The sequence below is a fragment of the Mustelus asterias genome, chromosome 26, assembly GCF_964213995.1.
Source record: "Mustelus asterias chromosome 26, sMusAst1.hap1.1, whole genome shotgun sequence".
Taxonomy (NCBI): Eukaryota; Metazoa; Chordata; class Chondrichthyes; order Carcharhiniformes; family Triakidae; genus Mustelus; species Mustelus asterias.
In genome coordinates this window covers 34,600,436-34,618,961 of record NC_135826.1, presented here as the reverse complement: position 1 = coordinate 34,618,961, position 18,526 = coordinate 34,600,436, and the positions used below count along the sequence as shown (strand labels likewise).

The 18,526-nt window shown below is 43.8% G+C and overlaps 1 protein-coding gene across 1 annotated transcript in view; it reads right to left on the bottom strand.

Moving 5' to 3' along the window:
* adamts10 (ADAM metallopeptidase with thrombospondin type 1 motif, 10) overlaps positions 1 to 18,526 on the bottom strand; it is a 147,560-nt gene that overhangs the window by 15,471 nt on the left and 113,563 nt on the right. Inside the window, exons 17-19 of the mRNA XM_078198785.1 lie at positions 17,092 to 17,172; positions 4,090 to 4,253; positions 442 to 580 (exon numbers count right to left, since the gene is read on the bottom strand). Coding sequence (XP_078054911.1) covers positions 442 to 580; positions 4,090 to 4,253; positions 17,092 to 17,172 — 384 coding nt within the window. The remainder of the gene's footprint in view (positions 1 to 441; positions 581 to 4,089; positions 4,254 to 17,091; positions 17,173 to 18,526) is intronic.

Sequence of the window (18,526 nt, the reverse complement as noted above, 5' to 3'; positions counted from 1 at the left end):
ATGCCTGTGTGATGCCAGTTATGCATGCTATATGTCCCAAGGACTGGGGATAGCATGTCCGTTCAGCTGTTCACAACAGGCAGAGTATTGACCACATTCAACAAGCCTGGGCTTGCAAACCTCAAACCATAAAGTCTAATTTTAGACGTGATTCTGCAATTGGGGCAGCATTTGCTGAACAATGCCAAGTGTGCTAAGAATTACACGCAACCAATTTAAGACCATCGTGGGACTCACAAGGTGGCTCTCTTGTGCTTGCTAGAAGCTACACCTATTCATACACCTGTCCTCTGCAAGGAAAAGGGACATGCCCAGATATTGCACTTCTGTTGAATAAACATACTCACCCCAGAATGATTATTCATGGTCATAAGGAAAATATATCTGACATTCTCTAGCCATCATTATCATGATCAGTGTTCACATTTTGCTCATTCATACCTCCTGCACATATGGCACTGCACTTGGACCATGGGTAATATTGCCATTCATAGCTTGCCTGTGTGTCCCCACTGACTGGGTGTGTGATGGGTGCATTAAACCTATAATGAATACCCTGATTTTCCTCTTGTACCAGCACCTGCATGAAAAATGAAAAATAACGTAAGGCACATTCTGTACTGTTTGGTTGTTTGGACACGTATTCAATCAAAACAAGAGTTGCCAGGCTTTACTTACTTCAATTTTCAGACACCAAACTTCCAAATTATGTCATCACTGCATAACACAACTCACTGCTTGATGCATCACATTCCCTACTAGCAATTTTGGAGCAATTTTGTATGGAAGTTAGGTCCTATTTACCTGCGGAAGACTCCATTCCGTGAAGAGCATTGACGAACCGCTTAGTTTTTTTGCGAGTTTCTATCACTTTTGTACTGCTCTGCAAACTGCCCTCATTTTCATTGACAGATTTTTAAAAAATAATTTACATGTGAAGAAAATATTTAATTTACTGAGAAACTGAAAATTATTCACTAACGAAACTAGTAAATGGTTCAGTGTGATTATTCTAAGTCATTTTCAGTAATTTTACGCCAGGTTACTCACAGCTGGAGGACGGTTCATAAGATATAGAGCAGGATTAGGCCATTTGGCCCATCGAGTCTGCTCCACCATTTGATCATGGCTGATATCATAGAGGGATTGAGTTTCGGAGCCAGGAGGTCATGTTGCTGCTGTACAAAACTCTGGTGTGGCCGCACTTGGAGTATTGCGTACAGTTCTGGTCGCCGCATTATAGGAAGAATGTGGAAGCATTGGAAAGGGTGCAGAGGAGATTTACTAGGATGTTACCTGGTATGGTGGGAAGGTCTTATGAGGAAAGGCTGAGGGACTTGAGGTTGTTTTTGTTAGAGAGAAGAAGGTTAAGAGGTGACTTAATAGAGGCATACAAGATGATCAGAGGATTAGATAGGGTGGATAGTGAGAGCCTTTTTCCTCGGATAGTGATAGCTAGCACGAGGGGACATAGCTTTAAATTAAGGGGTGATAGATGTAGGACAGATGTCAGAGGTAGGTTCTTTACTCAGAGAGTAGTAAGGACGTGGAATGCCCTGCTTGCAACAGTAGTGGACTCGCCAACATTAAGGGCATTTAAATGGTCATTGGATAAACATATGGATGATATTGGAATAGTGTAGGTTAGATGGGCTTTAGATTGGTTTCACTGGTCGGCGCAACATCGAGGGCCGAAGGGCCTGTACTGCGCTGTAATGTTCTATCCCCACTTTCTTGCCTTCTCCCCATAACCTTTCAACCCATTACCAATTAAAACTCAGTCTAATTCCTCCTTAAATATACTCCCTGTCCCAGCATCCACCGCATTATGGGGTAGCGAATTTCAAAGATTCACAACCCTTTGGGAGAAGTAGTTTCTCCTCAACTCTGTTTAAATTTGCTGCCCCTTATCCTAAGACTATGACCTCTCATTCTCGAATGTCGCACAAGAGGAAGCATCCGCTCCACGTCTACTTTATCCATACCGTTTATCATCCTGTATACCTCAATTTGATCTCCCCTCATTCTTCTAAATTCCAGAGAGGATAGGCCTAAACAGTTCAATCTCTCTTCATACGACAAACCCCTACATAGGACAAATCCAATCATACAAACAGTTGCATGATTGGACCCTCATTTAAAATAGTTTGTGTCTGCTTAGAACCCATTTTCTGCTCTATTGATTGAATTGCTCCAGTTTAACTCATTGAGACATAGAGGTTTACAGCATGGAAACAGGCCCTTCGGCCCAACTTGTCCATGCTGCCCTTTTTAAAAAAAAACCCGTAAACTAATCCCAATTGCCCGCATTTGGCCCATATCCCTCTATCCCCATCTTACCCATGTAACTGTCTAAATGCTTTTTAAAAGACAACATTGTACCCACCTCTACTACTACCTCTGGCAGCTTGTTCCAGACACTCACCACCCTCTGTGTGAAAAAATTACCCCTCTGGGCACTTTTGTATTTCTCCCCTCTCACCTTAAACCTATGCCCTCTAGTTGTAGACTCCCCTACTTTTGGGAAACGATATTGACTATCTAGCTGATCTATGCCCCTCATTATTTTATAGACCTCTATAAGATCACCCCTCAGCCTTCTACACTCCATAGAAAAAAGTCCCAGTCTATCCAGCCTCTCCTTATAACTCAAACCATCAAGTCCCGATAGCATCCTAGTAAATCTTTTCTGCACTCTTTCTAGTTTAATAATATCCTTTCTATAATAGGGTGACCAGAACTGTACACAATATTCCAACACTCATAATTATATTCACCCGGATATTTTTTGCAATTCTGTTGTGCCCCCTGATTGTGTTGATCCAAGGAAACTTTGACCTTTGCGATTGTGCAAATGCACTTCAGCGGAAAATTTAACTTAATTCAACAAATGCAACTTTGGACCCATCTTGGCCTCAATTTCCTAATTGTTCCCAAGGTAGAAACTCTACCCCAATTCTTGTACATAGCAGGGGGAATTCCCTAACTGTTAAGGCAGCAGCACAGGTGGTTAAGAAGGCATATGGGACACTTGCCTTTATTAGCTGAGGCATAGAATAAGAACATGGAAGTTTAATGGAGCTGCATACAATGTTCATTAGGTCACAGCTAGAGAACTGTGTGCAGTTCTGGTCACCACATTATAGAAAGGCTGTGATTTCACCAGAAAGGGTGTAGAGGAGATTCACCAGGATGTTGCCTGGGCTGGAGTGGTTCAGCTGGAGAGAGGCTGGTTAGACTGGGGTTGTTCTGGGATGGAGTGTTTCAGCTGGAGAGAGGCTGGTTAGACTGGGGTTGTTCTCCTTAGAGCAGAGAAGGCTGAGGGGGAACCTGATTGAGATGGACAAAATTATGAGGGACATAGATAGGGTAGCTAGTAAGAAACATTTCCCCTTAGTAGAGGGGTCAATAACCAGGGAGCATAGGTTTAAGGTAAGGGGCAGGAAATTTAGAAGGGATTTGAGGAAACACGGCTTCACCCAGAGGGTGGTGGGAATCTGGAACTCACTGCCTGAGAGGATGGTAGAGATGGGAACCCTCACAACGTTTAGGAAGCATTTAGATGAGTGTTTGAAATGTCACAGCAAACAAGGCTATGGACCAAGTGCTGGAAAATGGGATTAGAATAGATAGGCACTTGATGGCCAGTGCAGTCATGATGGACCGAACGGCCCAATTCTGTGGTGTAACGCTCTTGGACTCAATGACACAACTGCAAGACCCATACCAACAGATAAGTTGATTTATTTTGCTCCAAAATGAGATATATTTGGAAAGTTTAATGAAACATTGGTCGGAGTTTTACTGGCATGACTGCCCCGATTCCGGAGGCAGGCAAGGCTCGGAGAATGGTGGCCTCGGGCGGGATCGTACGAGCCTTGGGCAGACGTACCTCAAAACTCCGCCCGTTATTGGGATTAATTGTACTTCTAAGTTTTCTTATTTGCTTTTTACCAAGGTGACTAAGAACCGATGTAGTCAATAAACTTCATTTCTTTTTTTAACCAACTTTACTCATGTATCCTTTAAAGTTTACCTGCTTTACTTTAAACAGTTATTATTCAAACTTCAATAGAAGGAAATGATTACCATAAGAAAGAGAGTTGCATTGGTAGGCCCCAGTGCTTCCAGACACTCTGGCTCATCATCAGGCCTTTTATAATGGAAAGCAGTTCCAGCAATATCAAACCGCTGTGGTGTATCTATGGACCAGCCACCATTTATAAAGTATTCTTCACCATCAGACTTCAGTGCTTAAAAGGAAGTTTAATATGAATTAAAGAAGGTCTTAATACGCACACTATTCGTTCATTGAAAATCACTGTTGTAACGTCCAAGATACAACAGTGACTGAATATGACACCATCATCTTCTAAAGTTAATTTATTCGTCACAAGTCACAAGTCACAAGGAAGGCTTATATTAACACTGCAATGAAGTCATTGTGAAATTCCCCTGGTCGCCACACTCTGGCGCCTGTTCGGGTCAACGCACCTAACCAGCACGTCTTTCAGAATGTGGGAGGAAACCGGAGCACCCGGAGGAAACTCACGCAGACACAGGGAGAACGCCACAGACAATGACCCAAGCCGGGAATCGAACCCGGGTCCCTGGCGCTGTGAAGCAGCAGTGCTAATCATTGTGCTACCGTGTCGCCCTGAGCCTGCCAATCTCCTGAATAGGATATAATGTCACTGATTACGTGCAGATTAGGTAGATTGGCCATGTTAAATTGCCCAAAGATATATAGGTTCAGGGGATTAGTGGGGTAAATACGTGGGGTTATGGGGTTAGGATGGGGGATGGTTTTGGGTAAGATGCTCTGTCCGAGAGTCAGTGCAGACTCGACGGGCCGAATGGCCTCCTACTGCACTGTAGGGATTCTATGATTCTTCTATGATTATCTCTGCCACCGGCCTTCATCTGAACATAGACGGTGAAAGTAGGCATGTTATTGGACCAATGTAAAGTATCGCAACTGAGCCCAATTCTGTCACCATTCCAGGTGCACATTTTTACCCAGGTGAGTAATAACCAGGTGTGATTAATAACCAAGCACGTTCCAGCCGGGGACCACATCAATACAAATTTTAACCCAGCTCTCCTTTTGGTTAATACAAAACAAAATGAAATAAGGGTGAAAATCACACAGGATTACCCAAAGACTTTGTTAGGTGATTCCAAAAGAGCATTAGGAATAAACTGAGAGAACTACAGCTGTACGCTACTACTAAAAATCTCGAGTCAATAGCCTTCAAGAAAGCATATCTTTGTATTGAGGATGGGTCAAAAATTGACACACCTCAGTTGCCATTGTCTACAGATGATAGAGTAGGTGTTTCTGTTAGGAAAGGAATGAAAGTAGTGGAGTAAGGTGATACTGTCAGTGGAGAGGGAAATACATGGGTCTGACTGGGCTTATTAGAAATATTGGTGTCTTTCCAGGATTATGCTGTAGGAAGACCAGCAAGGGAAAGAGTCTATTTGCAGCTGTGTAATCAAATTAAAAGACAACCATAGATAGATAGATACCCTACAGTGCAGAAAGAGGCCATTTGGCCCATCGAGTCTGCACCGACCACAATCCCACCCAGGCCCTACCCCCATATCCCTACATATTTACCCACTAATCCCTGTAATTTACACATCTCAGGACACTAAGGGGCAATTTTAGCATGGCCAATCAACCTAACCTGCACATCTTTGGACTGTGGGAGGAAACCGGAGCACCTGGAGGAAACCCACGCAGACACGAGGAGAATGTGCAAACTCCACACAGACAGTGACCCGAGCCGGGAATCGAACCCGGGACCCTGGAGCTGTGAAGCAGCAGTGCTAACCACTGTGCTACCGTGCCGCCCCCATGGTGGCAGAGAGGTTAGCGCTGCTGCCTCGCAGCACCAGGGACCTGGGTTCAATTCCGGCCTCAGCAGAAGATAAAATAAATAATCAGGTTGAGAAAAAGATAACCTGGCAGAAAGGGGGAAAAAAAGGGTCAGCCTTGGGTTGATGCTATTCATCCGTGTCAGCTACGGAGGGCTTGTCACCCGTGGACACATCTCTATGAACACGACAGATGGTGTTCAATCCAGAAATGAAATCAGTCCATCGTCTCCCAAGATGGACAGATGCTCACAGAAAATTTGGTTTGGATGAGGGGACCTTGCACAGCGCAATAAAACAGGATTCATGTTTGACAAAGTGGATTCAGTTTTTTGAAGTAGTCACCGGATTGGTGAATTTACAAATCTGGCAGATTCCATTTACTTGGGTTTCCAATAAGCTACCACTTGAGGGATTGTGCACAAATATCACGGTGTGCAAGCTGATGTGGTGAGCTGGATTGAAAACTGGTGAAAGGATTGTAAGCAAAGGATGATTTGAAATGGGGAATGCCACATGGCTAGAACTTACAAACAAGCACCCAGATGTAGCTTGGCTGCTGGTGTGAGGGGAACTCACTGTCAGATCCTTCCTGAGGTCTCATCACCTCTGTATGCTGACCTCGAGGTGGCTACAATGGGGAAGAAACTGCCTCCACCTCACTCTGGAATGTGCCTTTGCAAAGGAAGTCTAGAAAGGGATGCAGCGGCTTTTATTGAGATTCACCTTAAGCTGTTCCTTAATGCAGAGCGGAGTCCATGACAGGCAGGGGTAGGCATCAAGATGAACAGTGTGGTAAACCACTGTTAGCTTATTGCCTGTGTGTGTGTGACATGCCTGGACACGTCCCTGCTGGCCCTGCCCAGGACTCCTCCCCCCCTGGTCCAGGTATAAAGGTGACTGCTCCCCACCCCCCTGCCTCAGTCTGGACCAGTTCATCGGCATGGGTGTGCTCCAAGTCTTTTGCTAATAAAAGCCTATTTGTTCTTGCATACAAACTAGTCTTTGCTTGATCGATGGTGCATCAATCAGCAACTGCTGATGGAGAACCAACAACTCGATGAAATATAGGGCGAGATTCTCCGGCCTCCTAGCCGTGTGTCTCCCGCCGGCGGGAGTGGAGACATTGTTTGCTAGCGGTGGGATTCTCCAGTCCCGCCGCTGTCAATGGAAATTCCCATTGACGTCACCTCACGCCAGTGGGAAACCCACGTGTGGGGGTGCACTGCCGGCGGGACTGGAGAATCCTGGCCATGCTCTTTGGTCTGCTGAAAGCTGATAGTTTCCCAGTGCAAAGCCTTGCTGAGAGACACACTGAAAATTGGGGCAGCAGCAACATAGGCTCAAAGGGGAAAGGCCACAGTCTCAGGACCCCCACCTGCCACAGTATACCAAGGGACTGGTAAAACCCTCACAGGCTGTAAGCAGCAGAGAATATTTGACGTGTAATGTAAATGTATATTGTCAATATAGCCTGTAATGGCAAGTGTGGCGAGGCACCTCATATATTGGACTTGATTAAACTAACCCATATTGCAGTTTATGTCATGTCAAATTTGAACTGCTAGATTTATTTTTTACAAACTTTATGAATAAAGTACATTTTCGAAAAAAAGATTTTGATATAAAGAAGACAGATTGAAGATATGTGGCATCGATGGATTGAATTTAGAAGATACAGGAAACATAACGCACAGGAAACAGCTCAAAACCTCAGCCAGAACAGGAAGAAAATGGAAACCTAACTGCTCAGCTACGTGTTCTCAGGTGAATTGAAACAATCCTGTTTCATGCCATTCCCTGATATAAGGCATTTGTAAATGACTTGGGTCAGGATCCTCCCTCTACCCCCTACAGCAGGTTTACCCGCAGCGGACGTGGCGAGCCAATGGCTGCTGGTGGCATCTTCCAGTCCCGCAAAGGTCTACGGGCTTTCTCATGGCTTACCCGCCCTGCCACTGGAAAATCCACCGCGGTGGGGGTGACTTTGCCAGGTCTGGAAGATCCTGCTGGCAGGAAGGGCTGAAAAATTCCACCGTGGTCATTGCAAGTATGGATCAGATGTAAATGTGGAGGAATTACTTAGTGATGCATACTAGACAGGATTCATCCAAATGAACATCCTAAAATGTGCGGGTTAGGTGGGTTGGCCATGCTAAATTGGCCCTTAGTGCCAGGGGGATTAGCAGGGTAAATACATGGGGTTACAAGGATAAGGTCTGGGTGGGATTGTTGTTGGTGCAGGCTCGATGGGCTGAATGGTCTCTTTCTGTACTGTCGGGCTTCTATTTTCTATGAACTGTAAAGTAAGAACTGCGCAGGACAGCCGTTGTGACTTTGGAATGGTGCAAAGCCGGTGGTTTCTCTTGGCAGCAGTGGTTCAGCATGATCCCGAAGCTGCCTGCAATCTGCCCCTACACTCACCCTGCTCATTAGCAGTGCATGTAAAAGTAGTCCATGGTATAAAACATAAGGCAGGCCATCAGGTGACAGAAGGCAATGATACGGTTGCACATCACAGTTGACACAGATGGACAGTCACTATCGCCGGAACAATACTTTTCACTGTGTACTAATACATGCAACAATAATAAATCAAATCAAAAAATCAAAATCTACCAACTCGCCCACCACAGAATTGGAGAGCGCGAGGGTCCGACAACGAAAATCTCCATTGATGTCAGGCTGGAATTTCCAGTCTCGCTCGAGCGAGGCTGTAAAATCCTGCCCTATTTCCACAATGGACATTTTTCCACTGAATCCTTCCAATCTTCATTTCCTTTACTCTTTTTGGATGCATGTTGTTCCTTTTTTCACCTTATGACCCAGGCACAGATGACAAGATTGGTGCAGAATCTAAGCCATACTAAACTGAAAAGCTATTGCCTGATGCCCCAGTGCCCCAGTGGGAATGGAGGGATACAAACGATTGGTCTAGTTGGACCAAGGAGCGGCACAGGCTTGGAGGGCCGAAGGGCCTGTTTCCTGTGCTGTACTGTTCTTTGTTCTTTGTGCCTCTCATTCATTTTCAGGGAAGTTCTTCTATGGAGAACCATGTTGTGAATCATACATCATACAGCAATTCTCTGGATTTGTTTAAATATGCGAGTGTTCGTAGTTGAAAAGTTGCCTTTTCTTCATTCATTCATTGTTTGTGGGCATTGCTGGCTGGACCCCCTAATGCCTGTTGTCCATCCCTGAGGGCATTTAAGAGTCAACCACATTACTGAGGATCTGGAGTCACATGTAGGCCAGACCAGGTGACAGCGCCAGATATCCTTTCCTAAAGGAGATCAGTGAGCCAGATGGGTTTAAAAGACGATCAACAATGGTTTCATGGTCATCATTAGACTTTTAATTCCTGGGGGCGATTCTCCCATCCTGACATGCTAAGTTTTTAGCGCGGCAGGCCTGGAGAATCACGTCGGGATTCGCGCATACGTTCCTGATGCACGCACATCTCTGACTGCCGGATATGCGGCCCGTTCGGGACCACGCTGGAAATCGGCGGGAACACCAGGTAAGTGATTTTAATATTATTTTAATGTTATTTAAATATATTTAGTGGGCCTGGGGGTGGAGCCTGATGGGGGCGGGGCTTAGGAGGTGATTGGTGGGAGTGAGGGGTCCTGCTACCACTCTGCATTGGGATTGATCGGGGCAGGAGGGAGACCAGCAATCGGGGCAGCCTGGAGGGGGTCTGCCTCTGCTGGGTGTGGGGGTGTCTGCCGGGAGGGTCTGCTTCACGTGGGTGGGGGTGGTCTGCAGGGGGAGGGGGTGGGGGGATTGTCACTGCTTGGGGGGCGGGGGATGTGGGAAGAAGTTGCGCTGGATTGGATGGGGGGGCTGTGATTGGGCCATTGTGGTGGGGGGGGGGGGGGCAGCAGCGCGGGGGTTTCGGGCTGGCCAGTGATTGAGGTGGCCAGCAAATGGGAGGCTGATAGTTCGGGGCCACTGTGCATGGTGTGAATCGACCCCACCCCTCCGAGCTTTTAATTATATTCACAATTGTGACCTCTACATTGCACAGAGAGTGGGATGAACTCCCACTGAAAAAAAACAATTGAGATTTACATCAGTTTTCCCGTGAATTCAGCAGTTAGAACTTTTTTGGGAGAATTGCCCTCCAGATTTCTTTATTGAATTCGAATTTCACCATCGGCCGTGGTGGGATTCGATCCCGGGTCCCCAGAACATTACACTGCGTCACTAGTCCAGCGATGATACCACTACGAGAACACATCCCCTTTGTGCAGATTGGGGAAAAAATTCAGCAAAGAAGGTGCTTCGGATATGGATATAACATCTCTGCTCAGGAAGGGTAAATTAGGAAGATATAGGGGAGAAATAACAAAGGCTGACTACAATTTTCAAAAATTCTATATAAAGGAAAATTGAACTGAAGGATAGGAATCTTCAAAATAAGAGACCAAAATAAGCCTAATGTATCAGTGGTTTTGGCTGTTTGTAAACTGCTAAGAGTATTTAATACTTGCAGTTTATCCAACTGTTCACAGCTGGTGCATTAGGATTTTTATGCTTCTTTTCCATCTTAATTAGAGATGTCATATAGGCATCTGCTTTTCTTCTTCAGAATCAATTCTATTCCACCTTCTTCCATTGGGGAAAAAGATACAAAAGTCTGAGGTCACGTACCAACTGATTAAGAACAGTTTCTACCCTGCTGCCATCAGACTTTTGAATGGATCTGCCTGATATTAAGTTGATCTTTCTCTACACCCTAGTTATAACTGCAACATTACATTCTGCACCTTCTCCTTTCCTTCTCTAGGAACAGTATGCTTTGTCTGTATAGCACGCAAGAAGCAATACTTTTCACTGTATATTAATACGTGTGACAATAATAAATTAAATCAAAAATCTTTCCTACAATTGTGTCTAACAATTATCCTATGTTGACCTACGTTACCACATCATCATAATGGATTTTTAAAAAGTATTTGTCAAGTATCTCTCTGCCATTCCAGCTTGATATCACCCTTATTCTCTGAGCAGAACTAATAATTAGTTATCCTTTTATTTTTAATATTTGGGCCTTGCTATTTCCTTTTTATATTCCTGCTGTTCTTTCAGAGGTTCTGCGTTAGTCATTTTAATCATCCCTTTTAGTATTGTTTGTTCCTTCAGATGTACTTTCTGCCATCTATGAATATATCTATCCATCTCACCTTTGAAGTTTTTCCTTAGTTCACCACTTTGCTAACTTTTCTGCCTGATTACCGTAAGACCATAAGATATAGGAGGAGAATTAGGCCATTCAACCCATCGAGTCTGTTCCACCATTCAATCATGGCTGATAAGTTTCTCAACCCCATTCTCCTGCCTTTTCCCTGTAACCTTTGATCCCATTACCAATCAAGAATCCATCTATCTCTGTCTTAAATATACTCAACAACCTGGCCTCCACAGCTTTCTGTGGCAATGAATTCCACAAATTCACCATCTTCTGGCTGAAGAAATTCCTAATTAATTGGGACCAGATTCCTATTTTGCTAAATTTTTGCTTTTTATTCAAGTCCAACCAATTTACCTTTAACCCTTCATTACTGTAAGAAGTTTTTTAAAAATCATGTACTCTGCAGTTGTAAGTAAACTTTTTTAGTTTGTTTTTCTCATTGTTGCTGGGCTGTCTACAAGAGTGTTTTTATTGCTGCTTAAACGGGGATTTGTTTATTTTTACTGGGATGTTTATGACTCTGCATTGTTCGGAGAAAAACTGATTGGCAGGTCAAGTGGTAGGAGGATTTTTTCAATTTCAGTTTGGAGCTGCAGGTTTGAGTTTTAGTTTTAGAAGGGGCATCAAGCTGAAAACAGATCTCTCTTTCTCTCCCTGGTTTTGGAAAATTCTGCGGGTTAGCTGAAAGCAACGTCTTGCCTTTTTGAAGGGGGGAATCTGCTGTTCGTCGCTTGCCTAGAGTCCTTGGTGTTTTGGGAAGCAGTTCTGACTTCAAACTGTTCTGAGTCTAATATAGAGGACTGCAGACTTCATCCAAATGTCTCAAGTCCAGTATCACGTGGGTATTAGTCTTTGCTATGTTAAACCTGTGAAAAGCGTTTATTGTCTACGGGATTGGTTTGATTGGAACACATTAGATATATTTGTTAAGGGTTATACATTATGGTGGTTGTTTTGTTTCTTGTTCGTAATTGATAAAAGTTCTTGCTAATTTTCTTACTATACATGTTAACTATATTCTTAAATGCTTTGTTTGATAAAAGCTCCCTAGTGGGTCATTTGAATCATACCTGAAGTGAAACATCTCTTACTTACCCTAGCCAAATTCAAGATGCAAAACTTATGATCCAGACAGGTTCCTTAGAACACTTTGGAATTTCTGACCTGAACCATAACAACTGTTTACAATTTTCACATTAATTTGTAGCATGGCCAATGCGCCTAACCAGCATGTCTTTTGGACTGTTGGAGGAAACCGGAGTACTCGGAGGAAACCCACGCAGACACGGGGAGAACGTGCCGACTCCGTACAGACAGGTGGGAATTGAACTCTGGTCTCTGGTGCTGTAAGGCAGCAGTTCTAACCACTGTGCCACCGTACTGCTATCAGATCTTACCTGGATCATTTCAAAGCAACTTTCTGCACACTTGCATAATAAACGATTGATAAATTCAGAAAGGATTTGTACTGTCTATATATATTTTGTTCCTATCTGTAAGGTGAATTGTGAACTTTTGATTGCTTCCCCCACATCCCCATTTACCGCTGAACTTTGCTATTGCTAGTCTGTGATGAGGTATCTATTTATTCTCATCTTTCTTATCAGTTTAATGTTTTGACTGGTTTTGATGGATAACAGTTTTATTTCTGATTCAAACATTGCTCACAAAAGAATCAATGGTATTGTGGAAAAAAAAGTCATTTCTCTTTCAGTCATGATGTCTGCTCCTTTTCCTGACCTCAGTCTCAGGCTGACTGTGTTGCTATTGTCTTGTAGGCCTGCTTCTTGTTTTGATACCTCAGTCTTTCTCATGAGAAATCAGGCTGTCACTTTCTCAGGCTCTTGGCCTTCCCTACCTCTGATCTCCCAGATCCTTTATCATCGACCTCGCTCTTCCCTACTCAAGCCTCTACTATTTAATGGACTTTGGACTTGCTTGCTATTTGCTTTGCTTTGGCCCCAACTTCTGCAATCGGTAAAAGATATGGTTGGGGGAGGGAATGGGGGCGATTCTCCCAGACTGCTGCACTGCTCGAGTAGTGCAGCGGGCCGGGAGACATCAGCAGCGGGATTCACGCTGTGCACCATGGCCTCTGCGCATCTCCCAGCCAAGATTTTTTAGCGCCATCAGCTCCGCACTGGAAATCAGCACAGAGCTGATTATCATATGGAAATATCATGGAAATTGACATTCTCCGGGCCCACTATTGTCTCCCCACTCCTGCTGGGAGTGCTTCCCTCCAACTGCTCCACACTAACGGGGAACAGGCGCCCGACCCCGCTGGAGGGGACAGAGGCCATTGAGGCCCCCCCTAGCTTACACATCTTTGGACACTAAGGGGCAATTTAGCATGCCCAATCCATGTAACCTGCACATCTTTGGAGTGTGGGAAGAAACCGAAGCACCCGGAGGAAACCCTTGCAGACACAGGGAGAATGTGCAAACTCCACATAAACAATCACCCAAGGCCAGAATCGAACCCGGGTACTTGGCGCTGTGAGGCAGCAGTGCTAACCACTGTGCCAACATGCCCCATGTGCCATTAGATAAGCTTGAATAAGTCCCAATTATTATCACTTGTCATTACTGGGGTCTCAATCTGAGGATAGACCAGAAACAAAATTGTGTCGCGAAATTGTAATAATCTTTTAATCCATCGGCTGGAAACCCAAATTGAATTTTCAAAACAGACTTTTAAAACACAGACTAAAATTGACTTGAGTTTACAGCCCAAGATGGCTATCCCAATTTGCATTACTATACATTCCACATTGTAATCTAATTGGAATGGAGATGGTCTGTCTGCAAAACCCACCAAAAACAATGACCTTCTCCTGGGGGGATATGAGGGATTCACATCTCCTCCCCATTATCAAGGCATTAAGGCAATCACCTGAGTTATTTATTGGAGATATACTACTGAATAGATGATTGACTTAGACAATGGGACTCTGATCAAGATAGCATTCCAGACATGAGCTAATCAATTCACCCTTGGAATACGTGGACAATGACCCAATTTGTGGTTCCTCTGGCAGTTGGATAAGGAAGGTTTACATGACTAGGCAATCCTTTGAACATTTTTAAGCATACATTTTCTGATCAGAACTGAGGACAGACTGAATGAGAAGATTCAAGTTGGGGTCCCTCCTGCCTTCCTTCTCTCCAGTCCACCTGGCAAGCTTCAAGCCCTGTTTTCATTCTGTGACCATTCTAGGGATGCTCTCACCGTGAACAAACTTCTTAAAAGAAAGTCCACTAGTACCACCATCTCCACAAAACAACCAAATCAGCTTTCATATCGGAGGCATCGGGAGTACAGAAGGAAAGTCTGAAGCCTGCCAAGTCTCCAAGCTATGGACTGTGGATGGGATTTTCCTGTACCCCTGGTATGTTTTCCAGTGGTAGAAGTGGCCTGCCATTGGCTGGCGGAGGGATCTTCTGGTCCTACTAATATCCATGGCGTTTTGTGCGACTGGCACTCTCTGCCACTGGGGAACCCGCCATGGGAGCTCGTCATCGGCGGGACTGGAAGATCCTGCCAGCAAGGAGGGCCAGGAAATCCCGGCCTGTACATGCCTTTTTACTTTTAATGGACTGTAATTTGGACAATCTATCTTTTCTCCCATTCTGTAATCTGTATTTCTGTGTGTATGTGAACATCGAGTGTGCAAAAGTATTTTGTTATTTTACTGAGATTGGTTTATGAAAGATAAAGTTAACGAGGCAGCGGGGGGAATGGGGGGTGGGGGGAGGAATTTCCTGTCTCGTCTGCCCGGGAATCGTTGTAGGCTGGGGGGAAGACCATGCAAAGGGCAGGATTTTCCAGTCGCGCTCAGCCTAAAACTGGAAAATCCCTCCCGTTTTCTTTGTTAACGTCAAGAAAAAAATTGCATGACTGGTTATTTTATGAGTACAGTGTGTAAACAGTTAAGAACTCACTGAATTGGCAAGTAATTCCTTTTCGAACAACAAAAAGCAGTCAGAAAAGGAGAGAGCAATGTGGCAGCCGTTTGACCCCTCCTTACCTGGTCATAGTCATAAAAAAGAACCAAATAATGAGAGGGAGTGTAATTATAGTACAACAGGTTTGCAAAAGCAGTTTCCATCATAAATGTGCAGTTAGAAATTTATAATGGAAAAAGGTGGCAGGAAATAGGTATAGAAGCAAGATGTATTATCTAGATATACATGAGAAGAAGAAAAAAACCTCTCAGAAAAATGGGTTGATTTTCTTGATGTCTGAGTTTGAGCAATGACTATTTCTCAGGTGCGTGGGTGAGGCAAAATAAGACCTTTAATGCACGGGTCATTGCTTGCTATTTCACTTCAATTTCTTGTTCCTGTAAGCTGGGCCATCCAGAAACGGGGTTTCCAAGGAAGCTCTGGTGGGCTGTGTGCCTGGACTCCTTGGATGGAAAGACTGAAGAAAGCCAGAAATAAGGTAAAGAAGGACAGAAAGTAGCAAAAGCAAAATACTGCGGATGCTGGAATCTGAAACAAAAACAGAAAATGCTGGAAAATCTCAGCAGGTCTGACAGCATCTGTGGGGGAGAGAATAAAGCCTCAAAGTAGTGTTTAGTTTTTATCAACGTTTGGTGGCGATGCTCACAGTCAACTGGATGGAGACAGAAGGACACACAAGTGGGTCGGATCAAGAGTAGCAGTTCAGGGATCAAAAGGGTAGAACTGGTAGAAAGAGGAAGAAGGTCAAGTACTGGTACTGGACCCCTTATCGGTTGTCCCAAAATCCAACAGGGCTTGCAAACCAGCTCTATTCAAAGTTGGTGCCCTTTTGATTCAATTTTGATTTGATTTGATTTATTATTGTCACATGTATTAACACACAGTGAAAAGTATTGTTTCTTGCGCGCTATACAGGCAAAGCATACCGTTCATAGAGAAGGAAAGGAGAGGGTGCAGAATGTAGTATTGCAGTCATCCCTGGGTAGCAATTTGAATAAACGTTTTTACTCTTTATTTTTCATATTTGATTTTATGTATTATAAGTACACGCTAGGCCTAGGACCCAAACTCCATAAAATCCACAAATCCGACACCTGTCCAGTCCTGACCATCCCGGATGCGGGGTCTGGTACCTGTACAGACATTGAATATGAGGACCTGACAGCCCTGTCCTGTCAACAATTGACAGAGAAACTGAGGGTAAGAACAGAAGAAGAAGCAGAAAAATCAGATGGGTGGAAACATTGCGCTATGGACTCGGGGAGGCTTTGGAGAAAGGCAAAGAAGAAGCAAGGTGCTTTCAACGGCCCCACTAAGACTATTCTGGCAATGAAAGAGCCTATTACCTATTTTAACAGCTAGAAGCTACCAATTACTATTTCCTACAGCAACCAGAAGGCTTGGCAGCTGATAGCCTGGCCACATTTGCTTTCTTGTTTCTGGCCTGTTTCCTGCAAATAGGAACACACCTTCACTGGGGGGATCTGACTGAAATATCTTTAATCCCAGCCCATCAGGTGCCGATCTGCCCAACCGTCCAGCATCTGAGAGACTGTAGGAATGGGTTGGAGGGTGCAGGGAAATTGGTCAAAATTCTATTACATAATACTCTCAATGCCACTTGACAACATATTCAGTAATTTGCATAATTTCACATTCAACTAATGTTTAGCTTCAAAATAAAAACATATTGCATGAACAGTTTAAAATCATCAGCAAGCACTTCAATGAACCATAGAATCTATAAAGTTCTGACAGTGCAGATGGAGACCATTCGGCCCATCAAGTCTGCACCAACTCTCCAAAAGAGCACCTGACCCAGAAGAATCGAACCGGGGTCCCTGTGAGACAGCAGTGCTAATCACGGTGCCACAATGCAGAAGAATGGCTGCAACTCATTTGGGTTCTCTTTATTCATGAAATAATTTCTTTATTTTACAGTTCATTGGCTCTCTGCAGAACATTTATATGGACCTGGCTTTTCTGCTATTGAGTGCGTATGCAAACCCCGGCCATACTGTCTTACATTGAACATAACTTACCAAGATAATTCTGGGATACATTTAGTTCTTTAATTTCAATGTGGACTGAGCCTTGAGGAATCTGGATAACCTCTACATAACCTGAAAGAAACATACAAAAATGATTTTAAATAGTATTATGCAACTAAATTAGGCGACTTCTTGCAAGCTGTGCCCAGCATATCTTCTAATTCTATCTTTTACTCTCGTTCTATGCTTCTAAAACTTCATTCTAACTCTTTTAAACTCTCCAACAATGACATTCTGCACTCCTTTCCTTCTCGATGAACAGTATGTTTTGTCTGTACAGCACGCAAGAAACAATACTTTTCACTGTATACTCTACATGTGGTAATAATAAATCAAATCAAATCAATAATCAAATTAATTATGGGTTATTCAGCCTTCTTATGGCATTCCGTTTGGAGAACAGTTCATAGAATCCCTATGGTGCATAAGGAGGTCATTCGGCCCATCAAGTCTGCACTGACTCTGCGACAGAGTATCTTACCCAAGGCTTTTCCTCTGTCCTATCCCCGTAACCCCACACATTTACCATGGCTAATCCATCTAAATTTACACATCTTGGGAAACTAAGGGGCAATTTATTTTACCATGGCCAATCTACTTAATCCGCACATCTTTGTACTGTGGGAGGAAACCGGAGCATCCAGAGGAAACTCACGCAGACACGGGGAGAATGTGCTAACTCCACACAGACAGACACCCAAGGCCGAAACCGAACCCGAGTTCCTGGCGCTGTGAGGCAACAGTGCTAAGCACTGTGCTGTCCAGTTATTAATGTAAGCATGTTAGCTACATCTATTTGAATTCAGATGTAGCCATTCTATTTTGGTATCACAAGCGGCTGTCTAATAAAAATGTTTTTCTTCATTTTGAGTTCATTTTTATTAACTTCCTCTCAGATTAATATTGCCATTGTAATGTAAATAAACTTGACAAAGCATTCAAGTATAGGCTAAGTTGAGAGATAATGAATAAGCTCAGATACAGGGTATATATCCGTACACAGAAGGCAGGAACACGCTACAACCCTAATCTAAAATAATGCATGTTCAATTTTGTGGAAAGGGAAGATGAACATGGAGACAAATTTAAAAACACTTGTATTATCAGGATTATGAAAGTTCTGAGATAAGACATCGTACCAGCTTTTGAACTGAAACAATTGATTCAAGTTCTCTTACATTCTGTCACTACCATCTCAGCGAGGCTGCATTTTCAACTTATGTGTCAGATGAATGTAAAGGCTACTTTCCACTTAGATACTTTGTCCATATTTTTTCACACATTCATTGTGGCTCTTTAAACCACTTGCATGCAACCCTCCTCTCCTTTCATACCATGTTGAATATAGTGAGAAAGCATAAAGCATAGGGCTGCCATGTATTACAATCTATGCTGACAGCATTTGTTGCCCGTTTTCAGAGGTGAG